The following is a 20033-nucleotide window of genomic DNA, read 5'->3' on the forward strand; positions in this document are numbered from 1 at the left end:
GATCGTCTTTTACATACACAATACTTTTTTTGTTACATTAACATTTTTGAGTAACTAATGAGATTCAGGTTGTCTGCCATGAATTTATTTAAAGGTAGCTATTGCTGGTGCACTTCAAAGGCTTTTGACACATGCAGTACAGTCCTGGACGTTAATCGGTAGAAAACCCCGCTCCGTTCAATAGGACATTATTCCTCGTACCATTGCGGTTTTCACTCACACCTAGCTATGAAGTCAGCGGCGGCCGCACAATGCGCATGCCCCAGTTCCCCGCCGTCGATCGCGTTACGTCTCTAGGAGCACCTGGGGAAGAGGCGGAGTGACAATCGGGCTAAGGGAAGGCCTGCGGACACATGCGCCTTGCGGCGCCCGTGGCAAAGCGGAAACTGACAAGCGACGCATGCGCAGAAGACGTGGCAGCCTGCGCAAGGATTGAGGAGGCGGTTCTGTGGGTCGGGGTGGTTGGGCTGCATTCTCGGTCGTCAAGATGGACGAGGACATTTTGACTACGCTGAAGATCCTCATCATTGGCGAGAGCGGCGTCGGCAAGTCCAGGTGGGCCTCCTAGGACGCGGTCTCTTCCCGTCTCCTGGCCTTCTGTGCCTCGCTTCGGGCGGGCCTCGTCAGGCTGTCCCGCCCTGGGGGGCCCTTTTCTGAAGGGGTAGAAGGCGCCTCGCGGTTCCGCCGCCGCTGGGATTCGGTGCCTGAGGAAGGAAAAGGTGCCAGGCCCCAAAACTTGTACGGAAACCACGCCCTCCTGCTTAGGAAGCCGGCCCTTGAGGAGGAAAGCAGGGAGGCCCGGGTGGGTCGGGCGGAGCGTGCCTGCCTTTGTGGCTCGCGGGTGGTTCTCTGAATTGTATTATTCTGCTCCTCCAACAGCAGGATGTGAGTCTAGTGGCAGCTTAAAGAGCAACAAGATTTTTCAGGAGTTAGAAGCTTTCGAGAGTCAGAGCTCCCTTCTTCAGATACAAGGAAGAGTGAAAATCCCTGAGCTTCCTACCTCCAGATTGGGATATAAAGGCTCTGGGATGTCCTTTTCGCTTGTATCTGAAGAAGGGTGCTTTGACGCTCGCAAGCTGTGCAGTAGCGCTGGTTAGTCAGTCAGGCTGAACTACTCCATGGTGGTAATTTCAGGTAGGTAGCCGTGTTGGTCTGTAGTAGAAAAGAATTTGAGCCCCGGGGGCACTTTAGAGGACAACAAGATTTTCAGTGTATGAGGTTTTGAGAATCAAAGCTCCCTTTGTTAGACATCAAGAGTTTTGACTCTGGGAAGCTCATGTACTGAATATCTTGTTGGTCTCTAAGGTGCTCCTGGACTTACATCCTACTGTTTGACTGCACACCAACTTACCTGAAACTGTCTCAGCAACGAGGCTCATAGCAGCATTTGTGGCTCTTCCCCCTTCCATTTCATCCACACAACGTCCCTGCAAGGTAGATTAGGGAGTGGTCAAAGTTCACCCAGACTGTATGAATTTGGACTGGCCCTCTCTTCTTCTTCCCCCTCAGGCTGATGTAGTAATCCCACTGCAATGACTCCCAGCCTCCTGACTGCAGAACTTGTTTGGAGTAATTATAAGGTGTTGTGCCCCACTATTCAAAGCAGTGTGCAGCTTTTAATATTTATTTTGTGCAGGATGCCAACCTTCTAGTGCAGGTAGCTACTTTGCTTGGTTAAAGAAGACTTGGTTATGGAACTAGGTCCAGGTTTTGCTTCTTACAGAAACTTTATACTTCCTTTGGGGTTGCAAAGCAACTATTTGTGCAATCTTATATATGAGGAGTTGCAGGTAAAGTGGAGGGATTTGCCCAAATCTATAGTGGAGGTGAATCTGGGAAACCCAAGATTCCAGTCTAGCTGTCTTGCTTACTTTTTAACTAGCTTGAAAATTGTTGGAGGAGGGGAATTTTTCCTTACTTTCTGAAACAAACTCATTCCTTAGTCATTTGGATTTCTCTCATAAGTAGCTATATGCCACCATCTCGGTACCATTGCTGAATACTGGAACAGTTTCTTAAGGGGATGGAAAATTGTCATTTCAGATAGTTTTGTCTGCTCTATGTTGAATCTCAGTTCTTTAGATGTTTTGTATTTAATTCATTTACATCTATTGGAGCAGCATATGTTGTATCCTGCCCCTCCCCCCACTATTTTATTTTAGTGACAATCCTGTGGGATGCTTTAGGCTGAGAGAGACTGGCTTGAAGTCAACCAGGAAGCCTCACGGCTGAGTGGAGACTTGAACTCAGGTCTCCTAATTCAACATTTGAAACACAGTATCACAACAGCTAATTGGTGTATTATCTGTAATATGAACATCACTATTTGGATATACTTCAGACTGTAAAGTAAAATATATATCAAAGTGCACCACAAACATCTATTCTATATGGGCAGACATTTTACATGTTCTAAAAACACTCCCATCCTTTTTATCTGACACATGCGACTGAGTCACTTGTTCATATAAATCTTAGGCCTATCTCATCTGTCATAGTATTTTGGAATCTGTCTTGGGGCAGCACCATATATAATTAGAATAACACTGAGCAGGAAATCTAGTATGTTACATTTCTTATTCTGAATTTGTCATCCTGAAGATAAAAGCCATGTTTGCAGTGCATTTGTACTTTTTCCTTTGTACCATAGCATGTTGATTTGTAAGATGTTGCAAGAACTTAATGCTGGCAGGTATGACGCTGTCTTCCAGATGAGGTAATCTCTTTCGTATGTGACCTTGGGAAGCTTCACGTTCTTAACAGCTGGAAGTTGTTTACCTGTAGTCAACCAGTGAGAGACTATCTTAATTTCTAGGTGCCAAATTAAGCCACTTGTAATTGTTGGGAAACCAGTTTAAAGTTGTCCTGACTGTTTGTGTGTTAGGTGCTGTCAAGTTGCCTCTGGGAGAATTGATTGTAATGTGAAAATAATTGATCCTAACCCAATAAAAAAAAATTTCAAAAAAAAAAAAAGTTGCCTCTGACCTATGGTGATCCTATGAATGAAAGACCTCCAAAACTTTCTGTCGTTAACAGACCTGCTCAGGCCTTGCAATCTGGAGGAATTCTTTTATTGAGTCAAGCCATCTTATTTTAGGTCTTCCTCTTTTCCTACTGCCCTCTACTTTTCCTAGCATTATTGACTTTTCCAGAGAATCTTGTCTTCTCATGATGTGACCAAAGTACGATAGCCTCAGTTTTGTCATTTTAGCTTCTAGGGAGAATTCAGGCTTGATTTGATCTAGTACCCACTTATTTGTCTTTTTGGCCATCCAAAGTATCCGCAAAACTCTCCTCTGGCACCATATTTTAAATGAATTTTCTTTCTGTCAGCTTTCTTCACTGTCCAACTTTCACACCCATACATTGCAATGGGGAATACAATGCATTGTCCTGGCTGTACAGTTAATTATTCAGATTCTTGGTTGGGACAGATGGTGTGGGATTAGGGAGGGGAGCTGAGGGAAGTTGTGTTTTACGCAGACAGCCTAATAACCTCTCTCTCCCCCCCCTCCCCGCCCCGTCTGCAAAAGAAAATATGTAGGAATTCATGAGAGCAAACAAAATGATATCTCTTACAGGGTCAACTAGTCCTTTTTAAAAAAGTTGCTGCTTCTTAAACTCATTAAATACAGTCGTTGTAGGCTGGGTGTTTTCTGGTGGCACTGTGTGTCACATTTAAGGGGGTCCATGTAGATTGAATGGAACATGATGGTCAGGTTGCTGTTGGGTTTCCATGTTGGGATCATAACACCCTGTGTAGAAAGATCTCAGCTGGCTGCCTGTTTGTTTCTGGGCACAGCTCAATGCAGTCGTGCCTTATGTATCTTTGGACTGGGGAACTTGGAGACCATCTTCTTCTCTTGTATTGTTCTGCTCATCTCAAGCCCCTTGCCCTTGCAGGTGAGGCAAGGGGCCAAGAGAAGAGACTTTCTTAGTTAGGGGTGTGAAACACTAATTGATAAAATAATATGCTTTTGTTTATCATTTACGTATTTCTATAATTGTTAAAAGTGCTCAGGAGGAGCTCATGGGCAGACTTTGTATTGATGCAAGTGCATAGATGGAATTAGCAAAGGGGTGGGTTGATAACAAACTAACCCCTGCTATGCCAGCAGGAAATCTTGGAGTTGGAGAACTTCCTGCCCAGTGGGAATGACAGTTCCCAGCTTAGAAGAAAAAGGGGTCTGAAAGAAAGCATGGGCCCAAGGTTTTTAATAAACCGAAAAGTGGACCCCCTTGTTTAGGGTGTAGGGTAGCCTTTTGCTTGTCATTTGAAGATGGCGCATGCAAAAAGGAGCAAGGCCCGGGATTGCTTCACAAAAGATTAATTGTGAGTTGGTTAATGATTATCTGTTTAAATGATATTTTTTATTTATTATTTTATTTGTCATTTATAATCTGCCTTTCTTACTGAAGCATTGGTTGCTTTTTAAAATGAAGTTCATGTCTTTATTCTCAGTGGAGGCAGCCTGTGTTTGGAATGCCCCCCACCCCCACCCCAAGGCACCAAGTCAGAGCGCTGTTGTCTGACCTACAGGGTTTTCATTGAGTGTCATTCCACCACCTTTTAGTTGCCTGACTATTTTCATGGATTTTTACCTGTACTCTGCCTGCATTATGCTTTTGTGGTGTATCTTTCTCATCAGACTTATACTGACATCTTTATGATTGCTGGATTAAAGACTTTTTTGTGACTGGGTTAATTTTATTGGGCTAGGTTGTTGTAATTTGAATCTTAATTTTCTTGTGTGTTGTAAGCTGCTTTGAGAATTTTCTCTAAAGAGGCATCATAAACATTAAAGTCTTGGCAGATTTGGAAATGTCACTTGCCATTTATGTAGTGTCTTAATGAAAGCTCTTTATATTATTTTGATAATTCTTAGATTCCTTTGAGGATGGTCATTATTAATCTCATTATATTCCAGGTAGGTGACACTGTATGCAATGTTGATACTCTGGTTACATTTCTGGAATATAATTAATGGAATGTTATTTTTTCTTCCTCCTTTCCCTCTGTGGAACAGCCTTCTATTACGATTCACAGATGATACATTTGATCCAGAACTTGCAGCAACAATTGGTAAGTTGTTTTGCTTTTAATAGATAAGGTAAAGGTAGTCCCCTGCGCAAGCACCGAGTCATTACTGACCCATGGAGGACGTCGCATCATGACGTTTTCTTGGCAGACTTTTAACGGGGTGGTTTGCCATTGCCTTTCCCAGTCATCTACACTTTACCCCCAGGAAACTGGGTACTCATTTTACTGACCTTGGTAGGATGGAAGGCTGAGTCAACCTTCAGCCGGTTACTTGAACCCGGCTTCCGCCAGGATCGAATTCAGGTCTTGAGCAGTGCTTGGGCTGCAGTACCGCAGCTTACCGCTCTGTGCCACGGATCAAATTTATAATATCTGATTGTGATACTGAATTAATATACTTTTCCAATAGGAGTCATTGCCTCAGGAAGTCTGTGCTTAGGCAGGAAAAGCTGGAGCACTGGCATACACACAGACTCGTTGAGAAATAGAAAGCTATAGTTTTTGTAATCTTTTGTGAAGATTGCAACTATACATGAATTTAATGCAAGATATTTCAGATGCACTTGATAATATTAATTGCTAAGATCAAACTCTAGATACCAGTTTATAATGCTATTTTGAACTCTTACGCTTCTGAAGGGGGCAAAGGATTCTATTTTTAAACCAGTATGCTTTGTTAAATGTCTTGTATCATCATAAACCTTAATTTTCTGATAGGGATACATTAGTGAAGGTACTTTTCAGATGGGGACAAAGTCTTCATCTCAGAGAAAGGGGGCAGGGTTAGCTTCCCCTTCTTTTGAAGAGTGGGATCTTGTAGAGCTGCCACCACCCACAGTAATCTAGCTTTCTCATTGCTAGCCAGAAAATGTTCTCATTGGTGTCTGAGATCAAATAGTGCAGATCTAGGGATTCTTTAATTATTAATGGCAACCTTTTGTTGCCATTAATAATAGTTCATTTATAAAAAGGACCTTGACTTCATTTTGTCCAGTACAAAGCATTTCAGGATATAGATTTGTGCCTCTGTAGATAATAGTAACCAATGACAGTTTTCAACTGAATACCAGAAACTGGTGACACTGTTTGGATTTTTATTGGTGTGAGAAGCCATGAAAACTTGTCCAGTCCACTTCTGTTTGGCTTCCCTGTGACTATAAGTTATTAATCAGTAAGGAATTTTCTTGCTGTTTCTGGCACAGAGTCACTTGTGTCAAGGTGTAAGATTAATTGGAACTAGTGTCAGGGCCTTTTAAGTTGTGGTTCTGTAGAATCAGCTGTTCTTCAAGACCTGATTTTATAGGCCATGTCCAGACAATAAAAGTAAGTTTAAGGAAAGCATCTATAAAGTGTAGCTGATATGATGCTTGTCATATTGTTTTGATGATGCTGAGATATGGGGGCTTCCGTGGGACATCTGTGGCCTGCTTCTCGTTTTGAAAGAAAGGGATGTCTGGAATGTATATCCTGCGTGCCTTGACAGTTTCAGTGCACTATCTAACTTCCATGTAGTCTTGATAGAATTCTTCCATGATCATTCGAATGTAGCATTTATTAATTTAGACATTAGGTCAAGTCTGGTGTAGTGTGAGACCATGTTTGGGAGACCTAGGTTAATAGTTTACTCATTCATATTTGGACAACTTTGTTGCTGTGCTTTATTGGAAGGAGAAAAATAATCATTAATTATTTAAATTGTTTTGTTTAACTAAAACAACATTATATAGCATATGTATTCTTGTATTTGCTTAAACATCCATCTTTAACTAAAACGATTAAACAAAAATATTCCCAAATTGGGTCTCTGATATGGCCTGCTGCTATTATAGGTTGTCTCTTCAAGGGACTGAATACTATGATAAATGGTAGGATCCACTCACAAAGGTCTCAAGGCTTCTGGAGTATTCTGCTCAAAAAGCTTCACTTTCATTGATACTGCATGCCCATCCCTCCTTGCACTTAGCTCTTAGTATCTCCTTATCCAGATCTATTCCACCGCAAATAATGTTCTATTCATTGAACTTCTTGAATCTTAGCACTTAAGCGGTAAGGGGTTGATTCTGTGTACTTAGGGTTTGCAGAGGAACAATAGGATTGAGGTCTCTTTCTCAACTCTATATATTAATTGTAAAACATTTTTGCTGTTAAGAAGAGGCACGTTACCTCTGTAGACACAAATTTACAGTTTAGAGAACTGCAGAGTCACCTGTGATGGTATCTTCTAGGTAGAAAAACTACCCGTAATAATTTTACAGAGGCTTCTGGGAGATCATGATACTGGGGCCCTAATGAATGAATTAATGGAATTCATTTACAGTTTTTAAAAATATTGCATTAATATAACAGTCTCAAACTTTATAATTAAAAATTCTTAATTAATAATGAAAAATCTTTGAGCTATAATGCATCTTAAATAGAAAACTATCTTTCAATAAACTTTATCTCAAAAATCATTTTATCAAAAAAAAATCTGATTTATATTTTTAAAATCTGGGTTTTTTTTGGAATAGGGTATATAATGCAAATTTGCAAAAACTTAAAACCAGGAGAAATCCAATACAGATTGAAGAAATGCTCGGAGTAGAAGTGATTCTAACATATTAAATAACATAGAACTACCCAGTAGAATTATACTTCAAGCAACAGATAGTATATAGTAGCACATATTAGTAAAGTCTATGATATGTATCTCTTTCCTGTTGCATCTCTTTGAGACCACTTCCCTACACTACCACCCTCTGGGTAAAAAGCCCTTTGAATAATTTAGTCTCACATCCTTTGTGGAAATCCAGGAGTGTGGGAGTTTTCCTGACCTCTTCAGGTAGGCCATTCCATAAGGTTGAGGCCACCACAGAGAATACATGTGTACAGGCAGCTGGTGATTTTGCCCATGTGCAAGATGGTTCAGATGAACAAACTTGTCGTGGTGGAACATAGGAAGAGAGGAGGTCTTGTAGATATGCTGGACCAAGGCTGTGAAGAACTTTTAATGTGATAGCCAAGCCAATACCTTGAATTGAGCCTGGTTACGGATAGTTAGCCAGTGGAGAAACTGCAGAATGGGTAGTTATTCTTCTCCTAGCTCCTGATAGCCACAGCATTAGAGGGGGGAGTCTTGTGTGCATTACAGTAGTCAAAACTTGTTGTTAACATGACTTGGATCTAGGTGGCTAGATTGGCTGTGTCGAGGTTGGGAGCTATCTTCCATCTGCAAAAAGTATTTAACTTGCTTTTCTAGCAGTAGCACTGGATCCAGTGTAACCCGTATGCTCTTAAATGTATCTGCAAGGGTCAGACAAACTCCATCGAAAGTGGGGAGTGCAATGTCCTTCAAGAGCTCTGCTTTCCCAATAAGCATCACTTCTGTCTTGTCTGGGTTAAGTCTTCAGCCGTTTGACCACAGCTATCAGGTAGCAACTCAAGATCTCTACTGCATCTTGTGTTGATTTGGATAGTGAGATACAGATTTGGGTGTCATCTACATATTGATGGTGTCCAGTTCCATAGCTACAAACGAGTTCTCATAAAGGCTTTACATAGAGGTTGAATAATGTGGGGGTTAAGACTGTGCACTGCGGAACCCCGCAGAATAATTCCTGCTCTGGAGATAGCTGGTCTCTGCCAATGACCCTTTGAGTCTGTTCCATAGAAACAGTTTAAATTGGCTGAGGGAAGGTGCCATGAGTTAGTGACAGTTGTGATAGATCTCAAAGGTTAATTTATGTGGTCCTTATTTGATTTTAACAGCTAAGATGGACAAGAATCCAGATGCAGAAGTAGTGCACTGTACTAGTATTTCTTCCACTTCATCTATATACGTAGCTGACAACCAGGTCAGATTGAATTCATGCGGTTTTATCAGTAAAAAAAAACTTTGCAAAGGCCTCATAGCTAATTGTCTGTTCTTGAGACTGTAAATGTTCAGATTTAGGAGTTAAAAGATGTCGAGGTACCTTGAACAATTTGGATAGCGGATGCAATGATTGCAGAGAAGTAACATTTCTTTGCCACTCTCACTTCCATTTCATAGGTCTTCCAGTGGGCTCTGTGGCACACACTATCAATTTCGCTGCAAGTTTTCTGCCAGTGTCTTTTTAGGCATCTTCCAGCTCTCTTTAGGTCACCCAGCTCCATGGTAAACCATGGAGCTGGCTTCTGTCCCAAGCGTTAGAGAGGTTGATGAGGAGCAGTGTTGTCAATAGCTTCAAGGAACTTCACATTCCAAGCTCCTACCACAGCCTCAGTAGAACATGTGTCTGAAATCCTAACATTCCGCAGGGCATTTTGGAATCTAGAGAGATCCATGAGCTTTTGTAGGTGAATCATTTTAACGGGCCCCCCTTTTTGCAGGGCATTGGAGCCATACTCACTTTTGCCTTCAGGAGATGATGGTCAGACCATGATTCAGACTGAATCTTCAAACCTGAAACAAGACTTTCCCTCAAAGGCTCAGTGCAAAATATTAAGTCCAGGTGTGGCCTTTTTCATGCGTAGGGCCTGTCACTATTTGAGAGAGGCTCAAGACTGCCAGGGAGACTCTAAATTCCAGGGTTGGTCCTGAAGTGGAGCATTCAGCATGGATGTTGAATCTCTGAACAATCTGCCTAGGTGTTTCCAACAACTCCAGGGCACTCCTCTAGCTTAAATGCCCACTGGCAAATGGGAGGAGGCGATCATCAGTGGGAAGAAGCGCCTGCTGCCCCAGCTGCACGTCAGTCACAGGCTCCATTAGGACTCCTCTGTTCCACAGAGCTCAACCTCAGAATATGCCTCTCGCTTAAATGCCCAGGGTATCACGATAAGGGCACCTATTTGCAGGCCTTTTAGATATCAGACTAGCCTGTGATTCATCTTTTCAAAGCCAGCCTGGGAAAGCATCACATTTCAGCAGGGAAGGAGCAATAAACCCAGCAGGATTGGACACCATTTGCTCTAACTGACACCTCCTTGGGATGCTTGTTATAAACTGACATCCTGTGAGGGGTGAATGGATGATATTCTAACTTTTTGGTTGCCATCATAAAACCAACCTATGTGTACCTGTATGATGGGCCAACTGGGGCATGGAGTTTGGGAGGGATTGGTTTTTAACTTCTTAGGATTTTTCTCCCCTTGTGGGGGCAGGGAGAGAGTTTAAAATGACTCAAGTGCCTTTTATGGTGTGGCTCACCATGATGGAGAAGGAAGGTACTAGAAGTGGACTTGCCTCTATCCTCTGCCCCCTTCCTCCCCCCCCCCCCAGTAACGAACGCTCCTCCCTGCAGAGGATGTTGAAGGTACTGTTTGGTAACTCGGCAGATAGTTAGAGATTAGACTTTTTGTCTTTCCTTTAATAGCTGCAAACTCTAATGCATGGTAACTTCCTAGATACTGTGTACTCTCTGGATTTTATTCTGTTATAGTGCAGTAAAGATCCTTCTTTGGTTAAATAGAGCTGTGCCCGAGTTTCACCCATGAGCCTTCTGCTCAGCCATTTGCTAGAACTCTGCACACACTCAGAGGCTCACCAGCTTCCCAAACAACTGGTGAAGGGTCAAGCCTGTTTCAGCTTGGGTGGTGGCAGCCTATCAGAGGAATCAAAGGGCTAGGAGTGAGTGAGAAGCCCCCCTCCTTATATAATAGTACCTCATATTGAGTTAAAATAGGACTGAAGAACCACTTGTTTCTTGGAATCTGATCATCTTGGAGAGCTAAACAAGGCACTTGAACTTCTTAGCAGTGACTTGTGAAAGGAATGTTGTTTTCCCAGCTTAGTGCTTTTTAAAGAGGACTGTAAAAAAACTGTAATCATGGTATCTATTTTTGTATTGCATATGTCACAAGACTGTACAAAGACCATGTCTAAATATAGCACTCTGGGTTTTGCAGATGTTAAAAAATACGAATTGTGTAGTTCAGCTGTAAAAGGAACAAATATACCAAAGGGCAAAAGAAGGAAGCAGACAGTATTGCAGTACTTAGAGCTTACAAGGAAACTTCACTGACATTTCAGTCAACATAAGAGGTTGATACCTGTGTCATATAAAACTGATGTGTAAACTAAGATGGAGATATAGAGGCATTCTCATTTCTTTACGGAGGGCATACCATAAACACGCATGGGTCTAAAACAGTTGTTCTCAGTGTGAGTCATAGTTCTCTAACAGTGGTGTGGATATAATTTCAGGCCTTCCCCCACCCCACATATCGTCCAGTTTTCATGTGTGTACACTAATTGTGAAACAGGTCTGAATCAAGCTGATTTCCTATTTTACAACTCACTCACTCACTCACTCACTCACTCACTCACTTCAAATTTGGGCTGATAGACACTGAAGCCAGCTGCAGAGTTTGAAACTATGGGACAAAACAAGTTTTTTCCCCGTTTGAAGAAAAATGGAAACGTATGCAATACTTATTTTCCTAACAAATCTTTTTTGTTTTTTGCGGCTTTAACATAAAACGTAGCATTTATAATTTAGCATAAAATTGTATAACTTGGCTTACTTATGGAATTAAAATATCTTAGCTTTCTACCAGCAAAATTGCAAATGCCCTGAGCATCAAAGTGAGAGAGCTGCAAACTGCTGCACCCTATGCAATCTTAGGAACTTTCACCCTTTCTAAAAGAAGGCAAAAGGTTTCATAGGAGTTTTCATTGCTTCTCAAAATGTCCAAATCTTTCCATTAGAGAAATTGAATGTTGTACGTCCTGAGTGAGTACAACTTGCCTTAATTTTCTCTCTCTCATTCCATAGGGGAAACTTAATCCATAGACATGTTTAGTGCTCCCTAATACATTAGAAAAATTGAAAAAGATAGAGTGTTGCATAAAACCTTTTTGTCTTGATTTTTTTTTTTTTGGTATTTTCTCATCTCGAGATTAAGCAGTGCCGCCAATTTCTGGGACACCTGCTGGGAAGGCATTTGGTTCTTCGTACTTCTCACTTCTATCCTCATCCTGTCTCACCTCGAATGCAAATGAACTCAGCTAGGTGGTACAGAGATGAGTGGGTTGTATGAGAGTAAGAAATCCGTATGGTTAATTTAAAGGCCACCCAGTGTGGATTTCCTGTGCCATTCTCTGTTGGGTAGGAAATTTCAGTAGTCCTATATGCAGCAAGTCAGACAAATGGACATCTGTCCATTTTGCAATCTCTGTGTTACACATGATCAAATACTTGCAGGATTTACAGTTTCCTATATACAAGTGACATTTGAGTAAGAATTATATTATTAGTTGTAATTCAAGAATAAATGTCTTATGTTGACTAGCTTTTAAGCTAAGTCTACTGGCAACACCAACAGTTTCCAATCGGTGTCTCTACAAACTTGTGGCTGTTATGAAAGCTGTGAAAATGCTGGATGGATGTTTTCCTTTGCCTAAATGTTTGTTCCAGAATAAGAGTGGAGAGAACCAAGTAGTTTAAAAACAGCCTGCTCTTTGAATTAGTATGTGAATTGAATTTGAATTAGTATTCATCTGTCTTCCCCCTGCAGCTGTTTTTCATTCTGTTCCTTTAAACTGAATCATGTCTTGTCTACAAGCTCTAAATTCTGCCTTCTAGGTGTTGACTTCAAAGTGAAAACAATTTCAGTTGATGGAAATAAGGCTAAGTTGGCGATCTGGGTAAGTCCTAATAGTAAAATATGTGGTGTGTTCATTATTACTGTTTAATGTCAGTATTCTTGCGTTTATATCTGAAGGACTTCTCAACAGCAAAGGAAGGTACCAGCAGGTGACAGTGTAGTGTATGCATAAGTAAGATTTCAGCAGCTTACAATTAGATAAACAAAGGGGGAATGCAGTTTCTTAGACTTTTTAGGGCTAATCTGAAAAATAGGGAAGTCAGAATTTTTACCTGTTTCCAATTTGTTGTTCCCAAACACAGAGTCTTTGCATGCTTTGTTCTGTTTAGCAAAAATTTTACTCCTGTCCCAATGGGAAGAGACTCAAAAAAGAATGGCAGAGGAAGAATAGCTGGTGTAGGTTTCAAGGGTGCAGCATCATCTGCTATACCATCAGTTCTATGTGCATATAAAATGGTCCCAAGCTATGGTATGAAAGCATATGAAATGGTAACCCTTTTGAAGCCAAGCAGGATGAGGGCTTCAGGGAACTTTGTATAAGCTGCCTCAGGTTTCACAATGGAAGAAAGGTGGAAAACATTAAACACAAGATAGTAACTTCTGTAGAATATTCTGATTCTTAAAGTAATAAAAACATAACTTCGTATTGAGTTAGAAACTTGTCTGTTTTAAAAAGGAACATCTTGGGATGTAGTTTTGAAATTGAGTTACTGTTTTCCACCTAATCAAACTCTGCTTTTTGACCTTAACAGTAAAAGCCTTAGATAAAACTAAATAGTCAGAAATGGAGGTGGAAAGGGGATTGTTTCCTAACATTTAGGAAGTAGTTTCTTTCAGTATACTAAATATAATTAATTAATGTAATTAAAAGGGAAAAAAGAAAATTAGAGATCTTCTGGCATATTGTTTGAGAGTGAGAAATGCAGGTGTCTGAACGATCTGTCTTTTGTGTTGGCCTTTGACCATCCTCCAATTCGTTCTAAATTCAGGATTAAGAAATTTAAATTTTTTTAAATCTTCTAATTCTTTAGGATACTGCTGGTCAGGAACGATTTAGAACACTAACACCAAGTTATTACAGAGGAGCACAGGGTGTTATATTAGGTAAGCATACTTTTGGTTACCCCTTATTTGAAACGTTCTTAACAGCAAAAATCATAACTTTTCTGACTTGTCTTGGTTTGCTGCTAGCTCTTCTTCCCCTAAAACGCTACTGTCCCCATAACAAATCAGGGTAGCAGCTGTTAGTGTACTATGGGGCTGCTGGCGGAGAGGGGAATAATAAATACTGCCTCCTTCCTGCTGCTGGCGGAAGTGCCCTTAGGCTATTCCAGATAATTTCCCTGGAGCGACAGCAGCGACGCTGATTTGTTCAGGATTTCTTAGATAAATCGAGGGGGGAGGCTGGAAACTAGCAGCAGTGGAATTGCCACAATTGCTGGTCTTGCATGGGTAGTAGAAGAATATTCCTTCAGGAAATCACTGGGTGGAGCTTGCTGAGAAGCTCATGCAATTTACTTTTAAAGGACCTCTTTAATAGATCCTCAGTCTTCTTTCCATTGTCTCCTCGAATCTTCCAGTTGATGAATTACAAACATCCAGACTCTCATTACGGGTAATGAAATTTTGTTTAGAAACCTTTGTAAACTGAGTGGGATAACAAAGTTGGACTCTGAAAGGAGAAACTGACTGGTTGTAGTTCTAAGCCACCCTGCCGGTTTGTTGTCTTAAGGCAATAGCAGTGTGTGTGTGCACTTGTGCTATAAGTCTGTCTTTTAATAATTAGTTCTGAGTAGTTAGCACCTAGCAATGTAGAGAAGCTTCTAAATTGGATCTCTAGCTCCGTTATCATTAATTACAGAAACTACCAGGACTAATAGTATTTAACAAACCATCACAGTAGAGTAAGTAGATTTAACAGGATATTTTGCCCTATTAGAATGCCATGGCTTCCCCTGGTGGTTGTCTGCTTAATTTTTTAAAAACAAATTGTTATATTGGAGCCAGGACAAGAGCATTAAAGCAAAAACCAAGGTTCAGTGTATTAGCAGTTTGAAATGCATGCATCATGACTTAATATAGGCCATTGCAAATTTTTATTTCAGTTTATGATGTCACAAGAAGAGACACTTTTGCTAAACTGGACAACTGGCTTACCGAATTGGAAACGTATTGCACAAGAAATGATATAGTTAAGATGTTAGTTGGAAACAAAATTGATAAGGTAAGTGGTTCTAAATAATAGATTTCTTGTGGCTTGTAAACCTGTGTTCTGTTAACTAACAATTTTGTGACTTCTTATAGGAAAATAGAGAAGTTGACAGAAATGAAGGACTCAAGTTTGCCCGGAAACATTCCATGTTGTTCATCGGTAAGTTCTTAAAAAGAAACATAGCAAGTTTGATGCAGGCAGTTTAGGACACTGTTGCATGCATAGTTCTACACATAATAGATGGGATTGTACTATTACTTACTGTAGAGAATATTTGCCTGTAAGAAATTTTTTTTAGATGCCCTTTATTAATGCTGGCAATGCACCATTGCAGAGCTGATTGTTTTATTAACTTTTCATATCCAAAGCGATCACTGTGATTTTCAGTTTCTGAAATCTCATTGTATGCAGACTGTGGGTGAATCACAGCCATACAGCTTTTGTCATACGGTTGCTGCTTCGTTTCCATGAGCACAATCTGCCAAGACGCGTTGCTGCAAAATGCCCTTTCATTTTAGTGGCAGTTATCCAGAGGAATTGCACACAGGTCCCATTAAGATGGATGGAAGTGGTGCAACAGCAATCAATTTTTTTGGAATCCAGTTATTTTCCAACAGATTTCCAGCCAATCATTTCCATGTTTAAGATTGCGGTATAGAGGTCTGTGGTAATGGAAACACATGCAGTTCTGCTTCTTGTCCTTCCGTTAGGGAAGAGAGAATGCAGTTTCAAAGAGGAAGTTGGCAGCTGCTAATATGGATTTTAGAATCCTTTACAGAGGAACAGGTATTGCTTTTATCATGCACTGGCTCCCTTCTTTCTTCTAACAGCAAATCCTAAACTTTACTCCCTTAGAAGGTATGATAATTTGACCAAGTTGCTCATGAAGATGGAAGTTGGATGAGAAATGAGTTATTAAATGTGTACCTTGAATAATAGTAGAACAACTGACCTAAAACTACTTGACCATGGCCACTGTAGACCACTTTGTAGTGATTAGTTTCCCTTGTAGTGCAAATTCTAAAGCAGGAAGTCATTGAGCTAAAGCACAGTTGGGTAGCTTTGTCAGTGGTGCATTAGTAACTTTATTTGCTTTATGCAGTATTCAGTATTGGCCATATATATAGCAGCAGAGATCAGAGGTTCCCCAAAGAGTTTGTGGAATGAACAGTCTTGACTAGAAAGTTCTCAAAGAAGCTTAACACCAGATAGTTAAACAATTACATGAATGCAATGAAATTTAAACTAAGATGATTGAACAGCAATTTTCTACCCCTTAAGAACTTGCTGTGTGGTTCTGTGGAGGGAAGAATTATGACCCCAGAGATCTGTGATCTTTCCTACCTGTGCATCAAGGGTTTCTTTCTCGACCCCCAGTGGTTTTCAAACTGTGCTGTGGGAAATCTGTTGTGTCTTCAGAAGCTTAGTCTTCGTCCACCTTTTGAAATGGATCTAAGTGTGTGTAATTGAATCCATTTATTCATCCTCCCATTGAGTGTCTATTGTTTTGTTGGTTCTTTGGGCCAGGAATCGATTCCTTTCCTGTTTAGAACACTGTGCCCATTGATGACACTGTGTATCTTTAATTGGGAGATCTTCAGCATGAAGATCAATAATGATGGATTGCAAATCCTTAAAATGATAGCTTAGAGATCAACATAATTGTCCATTAAAATTACAGCCACTAGAATGCTGGGTGGGTGTTCTCAGTCACATTCTTGTCTTGCGGGAGGAAGCAGTGAGACAAAAGGGGTCTGCCTAGTGTCCTTAGTGAATTGCATGCACCCTGGTCTTCTACAAGGCAGTGGGAGTCTGTGACGGGCAAATGCCTGGGTCTTCTGGCTGGCAAATGAGTCTTCATTTCATCAGTGTAACATCTAATAAAGTTCTTGCTATAGTACTTCAGTAACAAAGATTAGTAGAACTTTATCAAACCTAGAAGCTGTAGGAAAAGAAATTAAAACATTTTACTTGTTGTTATACAAAGACTCGTCCCCAAAAGTTATTTCAGTGCCATTTTAGCTGTCTTGCAATTCTGTGCCAGGCGTGCTGAGTAGATTCAGAAGCGATGCTGCTCACTCCTTAATAGGTCAAACAAGTTGGAGTCAGTTACCCTTCCATTGAACAGGAAATTGGGAAATGTACATTGCAACTTGTCTAACATTTCAACTTTCTTCCCTCCCAGAGGCAAGTGCAAAAACATGTGATGGTGTACAGTGTGCCTTCGAAGAACTTGTTGAGAAAATCATTCAGACTCCTGGACTGTGGGAAAGTGAGAGCCAGAACAGAGGTGTAAAGTTATCAAACCATGAAGAAGGCTATCGTGGAGGTGCCTGTGGGGGCTACTGTTCTATGTTATAAACTCCAGAAGACTTGTCCTTTGGCTTATTTAAATGAATAGTGATGTCCTCTGTACATAAACTCATATCTGCTATTTTAGGGACCTTGCAGTTTGCACATATTTGTTGAATATCATGGCAGTGAACATTTTTTTAGGAAAATGTGGTCTGCAGCTTTTCCAGTTAAGAAATGTTATGGTAAGCATGCCTAATTTGCAACTTCCAGATTCTTTTATATGTAGCATAAGGTACCTTGTGCAGGAACAAACACACTCAAATTTCACAACCTTAATTATCATGGAACTACTTACAAGGCTATCTCAAATACACTTAGACTGCGTTCTGCCTGATTTTGGTCATTAACTCTGAACTATAGCACTACTACAGACACGTATCTCTGAAATGATTCAAGTGGGTATTTGTAGAATTTGCCCATTTCATGGGCAAATGCTTTTCTCTCAGTTCAACATCATAACACAAATATCTCTTTTTTAGCTTTAAGGAGCCCTTTCCAGCTTGTGACAGTTACAGATTTGTGCTTTTTGGGAGGGTGCTTCTAAAATTACTTGGAATTTTAAAATCCTCATTCCAGTGAATAGTTGTCTAAAGGAAATTTTAACCCTGATGGATTTATAATTGCTCTCAGTTACACTATTGTTTTTATGATGCTGTGTGCTTTGGACGTGCAGGAGCAGTTCTTTTCTTTTTGGTTATAAGGGCTTGACTGTTGGGTCACTTTGCCAAACTTGGAATGCTTCTTTCTAAATGTTGATTACTTCGTTTTCAGTAATTCACTGTTGCACATGCGCGGCTGTCAGGCCTGAATCTGATGACTGTTCTCTTTGTACTGTTGGTTCTGAAGCTTAAATAATGCGTACAAACTGTGTTCTGACTGTGTGTAAAGGAAGTGATCTGTTTTGGGTTTGCTGTTACAAAATGCCAATAGCTGGCTTTGTTTCAGAGAACCTACATAGACTAATAAATTTTTTCACAGTATTCAATATTTTCTAACATCCTCCTCATGTATAGGTGAGTTTTATAAGGTACAGCTCCAGAATACTTCTGGAAAAACACCAACCCTGTCATAGATGACACTTAATGGCTACAAATACAACAGGGTGCTAATCTATTGCACATTATGAGCTACGGTGCAGCTTCCTGTAAATAGATATACTAAAATACCTTTATAATGTTGCACCTCTTTTGTACGCTGCGTACAGTCTTTGATCGTTCACAGGAACGTCAACTTTTGCCATTTTGCTCATTAAAAAAAACTTTTCAACTTTTACACTTGTGAGGAAACATGATCAAAGGTTTGAGAAGTTAAAACATGATGTCGGTTTTTAAGCAAACATTGTACCACTAGAAATGTAAGTTAAAACTGTGTAAATAAATGTTCACACACTTCATGTGACACACAACCTTCAAGTGTTCGTTGCTATTTTAATACACATTTGCTAAAACATCTTGCTAGGGATAAAATCAGTGGATCCATAGAGATAGAAGAGGGTCAAGTTCTGTTGTAAAGTACATGTTTAAAACTGGAATAAAAGGTGGTGATGCAGGAAAATCTGCTGCTCCCACTATCACCGAATACGTGCACCTGCTGTCCCTGTAGCTTTCACAGCAGCCCTTGTGTCGTCAGCACTTCCCTGTCTCCTGTGGTTTAACCATATGCCCTGTCCGGCATATGTTCTCAAAGCAAGCTAAGGAAAGGGGGAAACCTGTTTTGTTGTCCTTCGTAAATATTAAACTAGCTTTGTACCTTGTTGCGATTCCACGGAACTTTCAGTACCATGACAAGAAGTTTGGTCACCTGTATCCTATCATTCCACTGAAAGTATGACACTTTCCTTCAGCCTAAGGATTCTGTAAGGTAGATTAGTAGTAGTCCAGCAATGCTGAATAGGGTGCTGATGTTGAAAAACACCAAAGGAAGTAGTGTTAATGCAGCCTTTCAGCAGATTCTGCCTGTCTGGACAAGCCAGTGTTGTGCCATTCCTTTCTCTCGGTTGATCTAAAACTTACTTGGTAATGCAAATACCTTTGAATTAAAGTACACTGAAAACGTACTCTGATCACTGAAGACAGGTACCTGTGCCCCCTGCTCTTCTTGGGAGCAACTCTAGGAACAATGACCACTCCCCCCCCCCGGCCAATACTGGTGAAGTGTGAAGATAAATCAGGCTTACGTGTTTTCAAAAAATGAAATCGCCCTTCACTCTTTTGTGAGCAAAAGTTGTGACGTGCTGTTAATAGGAGAAATGTGAACAACAATTCAGGAATGGATGTATGTAATTCGACAAGAGGATAAAGAGCTGAATGAGGACGAGATCAAGTGTGTGTAGAATTTGCTGAAATACCTGCAAGTGAGCATTTTTCATATAAGAGTTTTAAAATCCCTTTGTTTGGATCAAACCTTCACACTACCGAAATATTAGTCGGGGGTGATCCAAGTCTGCCCAAGGGATGGGGTTTCTTTGTCCTTTTGAATGCAAACTTAATTGTACTTGGTCTTTGGCGTTAGTATCTCCAGAACAATTGAACTGTCCTTAAAACATGCTTATTTCATTACCAAGTGCATCGGGAAGCTTGCTGCATGGATTAAATGCAAAACTTGATGCTTAAGACAAAATGGCTGCATTCTTGGGAAAAATATATATTTACATTTTTCTAGAACAGCAAGCAGCAGTTCTGAGTCTAATCACTTTTTCTACTTGTGGATGCTTGCTAAACTGAATAACAAAGCAGTAAGTATATCTCATCAGAGATCTCATTCAAATATTCTCAAAGCGTGATGGTATATTAGAATATCTACTTAATTCATTTTTGGTACTGAACTGCCGTGATATTTGAAGTCAGACTGTTAAGT

The 20033-nt window shown here is 40.4% G+C and overlaps 1 protein-coding gene across 1 annotated transcript; it reads left to right on the top strand.

Moving 5' to 3' along the window:
- Window positions 1-399: 399 nt before the first annotated feature.
- On the top strand, window positions 400-18589 carry RAB18 (RAB18, member RAS oncogene family). Its single transcript, XM_054992008.1, has 7 exons — window positions 400-555; window positions 5028-5083; window positions 12589-12650; window positions 13642-13714; window positions 14716-14834; window positions 14915-14981; window positions 17008-18589. Exons 1-7 carry the CDS (start codon window positions 488-490, stop codon window positions 17181-17183), a joined length of 621 nt encoding a protein of 206 aa, XP_054847983.1. The 5' UTR covers window positions 400-487; the 3' UTR covers window positions 17184-18589.
- The last annotated feature ends 1444 nt before the right edge of the window (window positions 18590-20033 follow it).

Source organism: Eublepharis macularius, chromosome 11, assembly GCF_028583425.1.
Source record: "Eublepharis macularius isolate TG4126 chromosome 11, MPM_Emac_v1.0, whole genome shotgun sequence".
NCBI lineage: Eukaryota > Metazoa > Chordata > Lepidosauria > Squamata > Eublepharidae > Eublepharis > Eublepharis macularius.

Bases quoted from the DNA above. Each gene is read 5' to 3' on its own strand.
- RAB18 (XM_054992008.1), top strand. From the start codon at position 488: ATGGACGAGGACATTTTGACTACGCTGAAGATCCTCATCATTGGCGAG. The intron at 5,084-12,588 runs GTAAGTTGTTTT...TCTGCCTTCTAG, and splicing joins AGAACTTGCAGCAACAATTG to GTGTTGACTTCAAAGTGAAA. The intron at 12,651-13,641 runs GTAAGTCCTAAT...CTAATTCTTTAG, and splicing joins AGGCTAAGTTGGCGATCTGG to GATACTGCTGGTCAGGAACG.